We start from the raw sequence: 13,508 nt of genomic DNA, 5'->3' as shown, positions 1-13,508 counted from the left end.
GGCCTGCTTGCTTCTTATTAAGACATTTCTCTCTTCCTTAAGTCTCAGTCTCTTGAAGTCTTGGGGTTCAAATATAGCATAACTGAGAGGCCATGCATATAGAGCAGAAAAGAAAAAAGTTTTGCAGGATGCAATTCCTCCTGTTTGGTGGAAATAGACAAGGGATAGGGTAGTCAGTGAGCACTTGCTGAACATTGCCTGTCCTTCCCCTTCTTGCTCCTGGGCTCTCCTCTCTGCACCCTCTGCCACGGCTCTAGCCTGCTTGTCCTGATGGCAGTGAGGTTTGTATCTCAGGCCTCCTCTGCTGTCTGAACCTCCATTCTCATGTGCTTCAATTTTCCACTGGACTCTGACGCCATCTGGATGTCCCATGGACGCCTCGTGTACCACATGTGAAGAATGGAACTCATTGTCTTCTCACACTCTCTTCTGTATGCCCTGTCTTTTTGGGCAGTGTTATCACTCACCTGGAAACTCAGTTTTGCTCAGTTCCTCCTTCTCTCTCAGCCTTATCTCTTGTTTGTCTCCTACCCTGGGATGGTATCTCTTAAACAACCCTCAAATCTCTCCATTCCTTTTGATCACTGACCGCTGCCTTAAAATAAGCTTCCTGCCATCTCTCGCACAGGCTGCTGCAAGAATTCTGCAACAGGTCTCATAATCTGCCTCAGAGCCCGGCCTTTATCCTCCTTTAATTGCCATGGAACCTTTAAAAAGTTCCTGTATTTGGCCAGGTGTGGTGGCTCACGCCTGTAATCCCAGCATTTTGGGAGGCCAAGGTGGGAGAATCACTTGAGGCCAGGAGTCTGAGACCAGCCTGGGGCACCATAGCAAGACCCCATCTATACAAAATTGTTTTAAAAAATTAGCTAGGTTAGTGTCACGCACCTGTAATTTCAGGTACTTGGGAGGCCGAGGCAGGAGGATTGCTTGAGCCCGGGAGTTCAAAGCTGCAGTGAATGTGCTGTGATTACACCCCCGCACTCCAGCCTGGGTGACAGAGTGAGACCATCCCTTAAAAAAAAAAAGTTCCTACGTTCCTACATTCTCAGACCCAGTGTCCTCGTTTGTGAAACAGAGATTGTAATAATACCTTCCCCCTGAGCTTGTCACGGGATTAGATGAGACAATGGTAGAATAAAAGTGAAAAATTGCTAAATTGCCCACCACATAGTGAGTACTGAATAAATGGTTGCTGTCACTACTGTTAGTGCCTGGGGTCAGTCCTTGTGCTGTTATTGGCCACACTTCAGATCTTGTTACTTTCCTTCTTTATTTGTCACTTATAGATAAAAAGCTAAAGTCAAGGGACCTAGGGCTGCAGAATGACTTTTGTGGGCCCAGAGACTTTAGCCTAGATGGGCTCCTTCCTCCATATAAAATACTAAAAATTAGATTTTATGACTGTGTTTCTATGATTGTCTTGAGTACTCTCTGAAGAGCTTGTAATCTTAAATGGCAATTCTCTGATCTCTGGAGACTGTGTAAATTTAGACAAACATATGTGTAGTCTCAAGTCCTGGGTTGGGATTTTTGCCCCCAGTTCTGAGCATATCCATCTTCTTGTTTGTCTCATTACGCTGTTCCTTGGATTTGGGAAAAAAAAAAAAAATCCAGTCTTTCAGGGACCTAAATTTTTGCAGATATTTCAGTTTCAATGATATTTCTCAAGAGAACCCAAAATCTCATATCCTGTGCACGCTTGAGCTCTGAAACTGCAGCTTTTAGTTAATGAGCAACTCATCCTCTCCCTCTCTGAGAGCAGACATAGACTCAACTCTGATTTTAACTTACCTTGAGGAGTTTCCCTTTCTTTCTTGCAAGATCACCTATATATTTTAAATATTTTAAAGTCGTTTTATTGAGTGTTTTTAGGTATCTTGCTGGAAAATTCTCATGTTGGATAGCCTTTCATCTTGCTGTGAATAGAATTGTCTATCATAGGTGTTCTTTTCTTAACTGGTTTGAGTTTTTGGTTTTTTTTGTTTGTTTGTTTATTTTGTTTTTGTTTTTGTTTTTGAGATGAGGTCTTGCTTTGTTGCCCAGGCTGGAGTGCAGTGGCGCAATCTTGGCTCACTGCAACCTCTGCCTCCTGGGTTCAAATGATTCTCCTGCCTCAGCCTCCCGAGTAGCTGGGATTACAGGCATGCACCACCACACCCGGCTAATTGTTGTATTTTTAGTAGAGACGGGGTTCATCATGTTGGCCAGGCTGGTCCCGAACTCCTGACCTCAAGTGATGCGCCCGCCTCAGCCTCCTAAATTGCTGGGCGTGAGCCACAGCCCCCAGCCATACAGAGATATACAGCTCATATCACTCATCTGTTTAAAAGCGTACAGTTTAGTGGCTTGTAGTATCTTCACAAATTTGTGCACCCATCACCATGAGCTAATGCTGTCACATTCCCATTACTCCAGGAAAAAGCGCTATACATATTAACAGTCACTGTCCATTTTCTCCCCAGGTTCCCCCTTCCCTACTGAAAGCAACCATGGATCTACTTTCAGGTTATACAGATTTACCTATTCTGTACATTTCACATAAATAGAATCACTATATGGTCTTCCATGCCTAGCTTCATTTACTTGTCATAACATTTTCAGAGTTCACTCATGCCATAGCTTGTATCACTACTTCATTCTTTTATATTGCCCAATATTCCATTGGTCTGGAGATACTATATTTTGTTTCTCCAGTCGTCAGTTGATGGACATTTAGCTAATAAGAATAATGCAACTGTGAGCATTTGTGCACAAGTTTTTTTGGGGACGAATGTTTCCATTTTTCTTGGGTGGAAATTTCTTAGGAGTGGAATTGCTGGGTCATATGGTAACTATATTTAGCATTTTTTGTTTTTGTTTTTGAGACAGTCTTGCTCGGTCACCCAGGCTGGAATGCAGCTGCAGGATTTTTGTTCATTGCAACCTCCGCCTCCTGGGTTCCAGTGATTCTCCTGCCTCAGCCTCCTAAGTAGCTGGGACTACAGGTGCACATCACCACACTCGGCTAATTTTTGTATTTTTAGTAGAGACTGGGTTTCACCATGTTGGCCAGGCTGGTCTCGAACTCCTCAGGTGATCACCTCAGCCTCCCAAAGTGCTGGGATTACAGGCGTGAGCCACTGTGCCCAGCCTATATTAAGCATTTTGAAGAACAGCCCAACTGTTTTCCAAAGTGGCGGGACAACTGTACATTCCCACTAGTAATGTTGCATCTCAAATGATTTTAAAACCAAGCACAGGTGTTTGTACTCAACATGGGAAGAATCTTTGTGGAGTTTTGAGCACAGTTCAGGGGTTGTCATTTGAAGATGTGTTACACATCAGTGTGGAAGCAGATTCAGCATGAGGGAGCAGGTAGAAAGTGCTGGAGTACTCTAATTCTCCGCCGATAGGGTCTCTATGGAGATGGTGGCAGCAAGAAAAGATGCCAGGATTCCTGAAGAGCATATTGGACGGTGGAAATGATTCTCAAGCAGAGAAATGATGCTCATCTGACGGTGCTCATTCAACCTTTGCTTTTGATCTTGGTATTACAGAAAATAAATTTCTGTTTTCAGAGAAGCAGGAGAGGGAATACAAGCTTTGCCACTAGGTGATGGGGAACCATCTCACTACCGGAGCAGGTTTCCTGGCTCTTGACTTGCTTAGGGGATGTCTTTGTGGGAGATTTGGATCCTTCTGGGCGCTTCCGGCTGCCCAGGCTGTGAAAGCCAAGGAGGCTGGTCCTTCTTTCTGTCAGTGGCAGCAATGAAACGCTGGATATTGGATCTCCATCATTTAAATGGATAAAGTGGTGTGTGTGTGTGTGATTGTGTGTGTATGTGTGTGTGTGTGCTGAGTAGCTGGAACATTTGAAATGGCAGAAGGCAATGAGAACCCTTAACAACAAAAGTTTTCTAGTTAAGTAATAAAACCTCCCATAACTCCAGGATTTAAAAATTGCCCATCAAGCTGTTTATCCTCTAATGGAATAATAGGTTTAAGGTGTCACCATCCTGGGAGCTTGCAATTGCTCAGTGAGGCTTGTTACAGAGGCCTCCAAGTCTACTTGGCACGGTTATCACCCGTGTGGGTTTTTTCCTCTCCTCTGTGATTTATTCTCAAACATTTTGTATTTCCTCTTGCCATTTAGATAAAATTTAAATAAAACCATTAGGGAAAGAGCTGTGTCAGAATGTTGGACCCTTTAAACTCAAGATAAAAATCAATCTGTATGTCGCTTTCTGTTCACATGAAGCAAAGGCATCTGCAGTTTGGCAGTTGTCTGTGACTTGCTGTTTTTATTCTGTGCTATTTCTTCTTGCTGTAGTTCCTCCTAGCAAAAGGGAAACAGGCGTGAATAATGGCCCCAGTTCTGTCTCATTTCCTGTGTCCTCTTTCGTCCTCATTTCTCCCAGTTTAGATGGTCTCTCCCTTTTACAGACCCCCATCTCATCCCAGTCCCCAAAAGGAGAGAGAGGATTCTTTTATATTTATTTATTTTTTTTTTGAGACAGAGTCTTGCTCTGTTGCCCAGGCTGGAGTGCAGTGGTGTGATCTTGGCTCACTGCAACTTCTGTCTCCTGGGCTCAAGAGATTCTCCTGCCTCAGCCTCTCGAGTAGCTGGGACTACAGGTGTGCACCACGACGCCCAGCTAATTTTTGTATTTTTTGGTAGAGACGGAGGGAGAGGATTCTAACCAGACTTTAACTCCAGAACTCTCTGTGACCTTGACCTTCCTCTCAATAGAAATGTTTTCAGGGCCTATACCTGAGTTGGATAAATTGAGGACATCATTTTTTCTGTGACAAGTAATGTTAAATGAAGCTGCAGCGGAGATTGAGTAATACATCCTGGTATGGTGGTTTTCTAATAATTCTTTTTTCTCCCACTTTTTCTAGGCTTATCCAAATCCCTTGGGCTCATTGAAGGTTATGGTGGGCGGGGTAAAGGGGGCCTTCCGGCTACTCTTTCCCCGGCTGAAGAAGAAAAGGCTAAGGGACCCCATGAGAAGTATGGCTACAATTCCTATCTCAGTGAAAAAATTTCACTGGACCGTTCCATTCCGGATTATCGTCCCACCAAGTAAGTTCTGGTTCAGTCATTTGCGGAGCTTGATGGGTTGTCAGAGTGAGTGTAGACCCCTACGTCTGTGATATTTTCCACTGTTATTTGTAACTCTTGGGGGAGTTTTTATTTTAGTTTCCTCTTTAATAAATAAACTTAGTACTCCTGTTGCATATGAAAGATTAGCTAAACAAAAAAGTTCAGTTGTTATCAAAGTGTTCCAGAAACATATAGAAAGAGCCTCAATACAAAAAGCTTTATATTTTAATTCTTCTTCTTCTTCTTCTTCTTTTTTTTTTTTTTTTTTTTTGAGACAGAGTGTCGCTCTTGTTGCCCAGGCTGCAGCGCAATGGTATGATCTCGGCTCACCACAACCTCCGCCTTTTGGGTTTAGGTGATTCTCCTGCCTCAGCCTCCCGAGTAGCTGGGATTGCAGGCATGCACCACCACACCTGGCTAATTTTGTATTTTTAGTAGAGATGGGATTTTATGCCTTTGGTCAGGCTGATCTCGAACTCCTGACCTCAGGTGATCTGCCTGCCTTGGTCTCCCAAAGTGCTGGGATTACAGGTGTGAGCCACCACACCCAGCCATTATTATTCTTTTAATGTTTATTTTATATTCAGGGGAACATGTGTAGGTTTGTTATATAGGTTAATTGCATGTCACAGGGGTTCAGCGTACAGATCATTTCATCTCCCAGATAACACCATAGATAGTTTCTTGATTCTTACCCTTCTCCCTCCCTCCACTTTCAAGTAGGCCTCATGTCTATTGTTCCCCTCTTTGTGTCCATGTGTACTCGGCGTTTAGCCCCGACTTATAAGTGAGAACTGGTGGTATTTGGTTTTCTATTCTGAGTTAGTTTGCTTAGGACAATGGCCTCCAACTCCATGTTGCCGCAGAGGACATGATGTCATTCTTGTTTATGGCTGCGTAGTATTCCGTGGTGTATATGTGCCACATTTTCTTTATCCAGTCTACTATTGATGGGCATTTAGGTTGATTCCATTTCTTTGCTACAGTGAATAGTGCTATAATGAACATACCTGTGCATGTGTCTTTATGATAGAACAATTTATATTCCTTTGGGTATATACCCAATAATGGGATTGCTGGGTCAAATGGGTCTGCTTTGAGTTCTTTGCGGCTTCACCAAATTGCTTTCTACAATGGCGGAAGTAATTTACATTCTCACCAGCAGTGTATAACCATTAACTTTTCTCTACAACCTCTCCAGCATCTGTTATTTTTTTTACTTTTTAATGATAACCATTATGACTGGTTGAAATGGTATCTCATTATGGTTTTGATTTTCCTTTTCTAAAAAAAATCACCATGATCTCATCCCTTGGGGACAGCATCTATTGAAGTTTTAGTATATTGTCTTTGAGTCTATTTTCTATACAGATTATGAGCCTATGATATCTCACTTTTTCCCTTTTTCATTTATCATTAAATCGTGAGTATTTTCTGATGTTATTAATGATGATCTGTTTTCATTGTTGGAAATTTAGGTTATTTTCAATTTTTCATTATTATATATAACATTCTATTGAATATTTTTTCACTCATATCTTTATATGTATTGATTTGATATTTATTTTCTGAATCCACACTTCTAAAGGTATATAGTAGAGGGATATTTTTGGAGATTCTTGATACGTATTATAATATTTTCCTCCAGAAAATCTATAGTAATTCTACTCCTGTTAGAATTTTACTAGACCCTTCCAATACTGGGTACTAGCATGTAAAAAATGCCAAACTGATAGGTTATTGTTTCAACTTACACTTTTTTGCATGAGATTCTTGCCTTTTAAAAAGCGTGAGGCTGGCAGGGCACGGTGGCCCACGCCTGTAATCCCAACACTTTGGGAGGCTGAGGAGGGTGGATCACGAGGTCAGGAGTTCGAGACCAGCCTGGCCAAGATAGCGAAACCCCGTCTCTACTAAAAATACAAAAATTGGCTGGGCGCGGTAGCAGGCTCCTATAATCCCAGCTATTCGGGAGGCTGAGGCAGGAAAATCACTTGAACCAGGGAGGCAGAGGTTGCAGTGAGCCGAGATTGTGCCATTGCGCTCCAGCCTGGGCGACAGAGCGAAACTCCATCTCAGAACAAACAAACAAACAAACAACAACAACAAAAAAACTTGGGGCTGAGTACAGTGGCTCACATCTATAATCCTAGCCCTTTGGGAAGCCAATCGCTTTGGGCAGATCGCTTGAGCCCAGGAGTTCGAGATCAGCCTGGGCAACATGGCAAAGCGTTGTCTCTACAAAAAACATAAAAATTGCCAGGCGTGGTGGCCTGTAATCCCAGCACTTTGGGAGGCCGAGGCGGGCGGATCAGGAGATCGAGACCATCCTGGCTAACACGGTAAAACCCCGTCTCTACTAAAAATACAAAAAATTAGCCGAGCGTGGTGGCGGGCGCCTGTAGTCCCAGCTACTCGGGAGGCTGAGGCAGGAGAATGGCGTGAACCTGGGAGGCGGAGGTTGCAGTGAGCCTAGATCGCGCCACTGCACTCCAGCCTGGGCGAAAGAGCGAGACTCCGTCTCAAAAAAAAAAAAAAAAAAAAAAAAAAAAAAAAAAAATTTATATATATATATATATATATATAAATTAGCCAGGTGTGGTGGTGGTGCATGCCTGTATAGTCCCAGCTACTCCTGAGGCTGAGGGTCACCTGAGTCTGGGAGGTCAAGGCTGCAGTAAGCCATCGTGGCACCACTGCGTTCCAGCCTGAGGAAGAGAGTGAGACACTGTCTAAAAACTATTTGTGTGCATCTTGGTTGGATTATGAGAGGTCTTTGTTTTGTGCTCTCAGGTTTAAGAATTACTTATTTTCTGCTTGTAAAATAGACAAAAGAGGATGGACATAGTGTCAATATGCTGGAGAGAAAACCCCTATGTTCCAGGCAGAACTCCACCTCCGCTTCTCAAACAGATTCTCCATTTTCTATTAGATTTGTAGTGTCTCTCTTTTTCTATTTAGAGTGTGTCCTTGCTTGAAGTAGATTATTTCTTTCTCAAATGAATTTTGTACAAATCAGTTAAGTGTCTTGGTTACTGAGAAAAATAAATTCAAAATAAAGAAAATTATCTTAAATGGATTTAAATTTGCAGCATTAGCTGAGAAACCTGTTAAATCTCTCTCTCTACCAAATAAGCATGTATTCATTTAGACTCACTAGGAAAATATACATCACCCCTGCTGGAAGCTATTTTGTGTCCCTGGACTTTTGCTCTCCAAAACATCTGTCTGTTTTTATTTCCTGATGCTCTCTCATTAGCCTTTCTTATTAGGACATTGGCAAATAAACATGGCCCTATTTTTTTGTACTTCTGTAAGAATGAAAATGCCTTCAAAACGAGGTTACTGGAAAAGAGCCGGTTGAACAAGTATTATTGAGCACTTATTATGAGCCAGATAGTTTTCTCCCCACTGGAGATAGACGCTTGGATGAAGCACAGTCCTTGCCTACTTACTTCTTGTCTAGGGAGGAAGACAGATATACCAGCAGATCAGGTCAGCACAAGGGTATGCGCCGGCTAGAGATTCACACAGCATGTGCAGCGAGGATCTGAGAAAGTTTCTTGTTTGAGATAATGCTTGAAGGACCATTAAGGGATAGAAAGTTGAAGATGGGGGTCCAGGCATGGTGGCTCACGCCTGTAATCCCGGCACTTTGGGAGGCTAAGGCGGGCGGATCACCTGAGGTCAGGAGTTCGAGACTAGCCTGGCCAATGTGATGAAACCCCGTCTGTACTAAAATATACAAAAAAAGAAGCGGGGCATGGTGGTGCACACCTGTGGTCCCAGCTACTTGGGAGACTGAGGCAGGAGAATGGCTTGAAACTGTTAGGTGGAGGTTGCAGTGAGCTGAGATCATGCCACTGCACTCCAGCCTGGGTGACAGATTGAGACTCTGTCTCAAAAAAAAAAAAAAAAAAAAGGAAAATTGAAATTGGGAGAGGGATAAGGGTGGACCAGGCGGGAGAACAAACAGAAGGAGCACACTTGGTTGGGTATGACGTGGCATACTCAGGGAGAAACCCATGGCCCAATATTGCTGTGTGATGTAACATGATGGCTTGAACATACCATTTACATGTGAACCTTCCTGAAACCCTATTAAAATGATAGCAAAGGAATAGAGAGAATGGCAACTTACGAGGAAAAAAAACCACAACAGGTTGGCTGATGATCACAGGGAAGAGTGACATGTACAAAATTTTGGAAGGTGGAAAGAGGATGGTAATGGCAACTGACAGAGCAAGCCGGGTGAAGCTGAGACCCAACCTCCCACATGAGGTGGGTGGGGGTGGTAAGAGCAGAAGAATGCAGTCTAGCCAGAAGCCCCTAGAGACTCAAGAATTGGAGATGACAGGCATTTCTGATGGCCGGGGGAGGGGAGCGGATTTGAACAGAAGGGATGGTTAGCAGTTATGTCCCCAGATCCTTTCTTCAACTCTGCACAGCCAGAGACTGCCCTTTCTCATCTGGCAGAATATGGGAGGTTTACTCCCTAGAGAAGATGAACTATAGTTCATAGAGGTGGCCTTGGACAGAGGATAACAAGGCTGCATATGAAATGGGATGACTTCCCAGCTCCATTACCCCTCTAGACTCTATTACTCCTGTCAGCAAGAGTTTGAAGAATCCACTTAAAATTATTCAGCCTAAGGAAAAGTCTGATAGATCTGACAGCTGGGGGTACCCCTAAAATGGCTGGGTTCTGCTCATTAACTATTAGTATGGCATGCGAGTTGTAAGGCTTCATCCTTTTGCATAAAGCAGTCCTGCTCTAAAATAAGAAAGGAAAGGCAGGGTCACTAGACATCTCAGTAGAGTCTTTGTTATAAAAGATGTTAACAACAACAACAGAAAACAGTAAACAGAAACAACAAACTTTGTTTCTGTGTGATGACTTAGGAGATCATAGAATGTTTTGTTTTGTTTATAAACCAAGAGCAAATAGATATATTAAGATAATAATCATAAGGCCAGGTGCAGTGGCTCATGGCTGTAATCCCAGCACTTTGGGAGGCTGAGGTGGGTGGATCATTTGAGGTCAGGAGTTTGAGATCAGCCTGGCCAACATGGTGAAACCCTGTCTCTACTAAAAATACAAGAAAAAATTAGCTGGGCATAGTGGTGCATGCTTGTAATTCCAGCTACTTGGGAGGCTGAGGCAGGAGAATTGCTTGAACCTGGGACATAGAGGTTGCAGTGAGCCCAGATTGCGCCACTGCACTCCAGCCTGGGCAACAGAGTGAGACTGCACTGCACAAAAATAAATCATAGAATAAAAAATAAATCTTAAAAGTTAAAAGTTAGACCTGTAGTCCTAGCTATTCAGAAGGCTGTGACAGTAGGAACACTTGAACCTAGGAGTTAGAGTCCAGCTTGGGCAACATAGCAAGACCCTATCTCTTATAAAACAAAAATTAAATGGAAATAAGTAATTTAATAAAGAGTTGGAAGACAGCATTGAGAAAAATTCTAAAAAGTAGAAAAAAAGAAATGAAAATTAGGAGTGGAAAGATCAAAAGAAATTAGATCAGTCCAGTAGGTTCAACATCCACTAATGAGAAAATCAGAGAGAACAGAGAGAAGAAAGTCATCAAACAAATGATGCAAGACAATTTCCCAGAATCCGTAGGATGTGAGCTTTCAGATTAGAAGATCCCACCCAGTTCCTACATAATTCATGAAAAGAAAAAAAACTAAACTCACATCAAGAAACGTAAATTTAAAATTTCAAAACAACTCGGATGAAGAAAAAGTCCTGAAAGCTTTCAGAGAATAAATGCAGATTACATATAGTTGGCATTAGATTCCTCTGTAGAAACATTAGAAGACAATGGAAGAATGCTTAAATAATTTTGAGAGAAAAAAATAATGTTCCATTTAGAACTCTTAACAGTCATCTATAGAATACTTTGGGCCAGGAGCAAATGCAAAGTAAACCCATCGCAAAAATGTAGGCTCTTAACAACTTTACCTTCTCTGAATTTGTTTTGAGGAAGCTACTCAAGCACATGCTCCAGCAAAACAAAGGAGTCAAGTGAGGAAGATGATGAAGAGATGCTCCAGGGTAACATTCTAGGGTGACAGCCATGTAGCAGACCAAGAGATCAATTATTCCCACATCTTTAGAGAGAAACCTCCTAGAGGCTCGTGTGGATGCAGGAGGATGCAGGGCTCCAGGAGGTATGTCTCTAAAGGAGGTGGGAAGTGGCAACATTGTTTGATTGCCTAGAGTTTTTTACTTCATTAAGATTTTTTCTTAACTCCTTGTTCAAAAAGCTTGGGACTGTTTACTGATTGTGTTAGGCCATTGTGTTGCTATAAAGGAATACCTGAGACTGGGTTATTTATAAATAAAAGAAGTTTAATTGGCTCACTTTTCTGCAGACTGTCCAGGAAGCATGGTGCTTGGCTTCTACTTGGCTTCTAATGAGGCCTCAGGAAGCTTACAGTCATGGCTGAAAGCAAAAGGTGAGCCAGCCTGTCACATGGCAAGAGTGGGAGCAAAAGAGAGAGAGAGAGTGGGAGATGCCACACACTTTTAAACAACAAAATCTCATGTGAACTCACTCATCATCCAGAGGATGGCACTAAGCCATTTATGGAGATCCACCCCCATGATCCAGACACCTCCCACTAGGCCCCACCTCCCACACTGGGAATTACATTTCAACATGAGATTTGGCTGAGACACGCATCCCAACCATATTACTGATAGACACAAAACAGCTTGTGAAAAAGCAAAGCAATTAATACAGAAAAAAAACAAAAGCTCTCCAATAAACAAACTATACTTCCCATATACTCTGTAGCTCAGCTCTGAGCAATATATTGTAGTCATATAAATGTAAATATTTCATATTGATTTAAACACAAATTATGGTATAATTATTGGAAGAAGGAGGAGGCAAAATGTGTATGTGAGGTGGGGGTTTGTAAGAAAACTAAATCTACATCTTCAGTAGCAGGAAGTCAATTGAAAATGTGTATTACACATCAAGAAATACTAACATAATCATTGTTACTTAGCAACATGGAGATTACAGGAGTTGAAGGAGACTGTGTATGTTTTATTTTAACAAAATTTCAATTAAACAATAAATATAAATCTATACCAAAAAATGCAAGATGTGTGGGATGAAAGTACAGTAGAAGAATGAGTTGGAGAACTAGCTTGAATGATATGATCACATTTAGATTATTCTGGCCACTATGTGTTGGGTAAATTTGAAGGTGAATTTTGAGATAAATTTGAGAGCCCATAGGCCGTAGGCAGTAACCAGAGAGACTGTCGTAAATTCTGAGCTCCACAGCAAAAGTTACCAAATTAACCTCTCTTCATTGCAAACTAATCCCAGCCATCAAAGAGTTGTAAGGCTCTTGCCTGTAGAAGCAACTTTGCTGATATCTGAGCCCTGGAGATGTAAGGAGAGGCAGCTGCCTGGGGCTGAGCAGTTTCCTTCCTCCAGAGAAATTATTCCCCAATGGATAGGATCCTTTTTGTTAAGCTCCAAACAGCTCTCACAAGTTTTTAAGAAGCTTTAAGTAGGCTAATTTCATTGCAGTTTTAAACAGAACCTCAAGTTGCTTTAATTCTTACTGTTTTATTGCTTTATTACACTTGAGAAAATTGTTTTTCTTATAAATATGAATGAATGTTTAGGTAGCAGTGAGATTAACCATTTGTTTGTCACATTTCAGGCAAATGAATTCCAAAATGCTGTTTTCCATTTTGTTTTAATTCCGTGACTATTTTTTTTCTTCCACTGGACAGATATTTTAAACTTGTATGAATCCCAAGCTGTCAGTCTTTCCATTTTCATTTCTTCCCTGCTTTAAAGTGTAAAAAGATATTATCCCTCAGAATACTTATAAATATTCTATTCTGTTTTGTGTTGCTTTTCTATGACTCTTTTATATTTCACCCTTCCTTCTAGAGTTTATTTTGGAATATGGTTCAAGTTTGCATCTTTTGTTCCAAAGATCTGTCCCTCTTTTTAGAGAAGAGCTTTTTCAAAATAATCTTATAAATAACCCTTCTCTTTCTCTTTCTCTTATTTGGAGGTGCTAAATATGTTACATTTTATGCTTTTTGTATATAAGTAGGCTTATTTTCTCTGTGGTGTTCTTTTGGTCTGTATTTCTTTTTTCTTCTTCTTCTTGTCCTTTCTTGGTTTTGTAGAAATTACTAAAAATGATTTTTTGACTAAAGTCTCCAATCTGCCAGGCACTGTGCCAGCAGTTTGGAGAAGAGCAAGGCATCTTGGCCCCAGAGGACTTCAAAGAGAGTGGGAGAGGCTGGTGGCTATTTATAGTCCTTTTGGTCACTTTTAGAGGGCCTTAGAAAGTAAGACAAGGGCGTGAGCCATTCTGTGGGAGGCAGAAGGTGACCTTGATCTTATTGGCAAGCAGGAGTTTT

General features: G+C 41.7%; 1 protein-coding gene across 2 annotated transcripts in view; it reads left to right on the top strand.

Annotated features, from left to right (window-relative positions):
• Positions 1–13,508, top strand: part of GALNT17 (polypeptide N-acetylgalactosaminyltransferase 17) — a 582,348-nt gene that overhangs the window by 198,183 nt on the left and 370,657 nt on the right. The window contains exon 2 of one of the 2 annotated variants that reach the window (XM_034964282.3): positions 4,885–5,068. The exons of the other annotated variant lie outside the window; for it this stretch is intronic. Within the exon in view, the coding sequence (XP_034820173.1) occupies positions 4,885–5,068 (184 nt within the window). The remainder of the gene's footprint in view (positions 1–4,884; positions 5,069–13,508) is intronic. 2 annotated transcript variants of the gene reach the window in all.

This window comes from Pan paniscus, chromosome 6 (genome assembly GCF_029289425.2).
Source record: "Pan paniscus chromosome 6, NHGRI_mPanPan1-v2.0_pri, whole genome shotgun sequence".
Lineage (NCBI taxonomy): Eukaryota > Metazoa > Chordata > Mammalia > Primates > Hominidae > Pan > Pan paniscus.
This window is presented reverse-complemented; position numbering and strand designations above follow the sequence as displayed.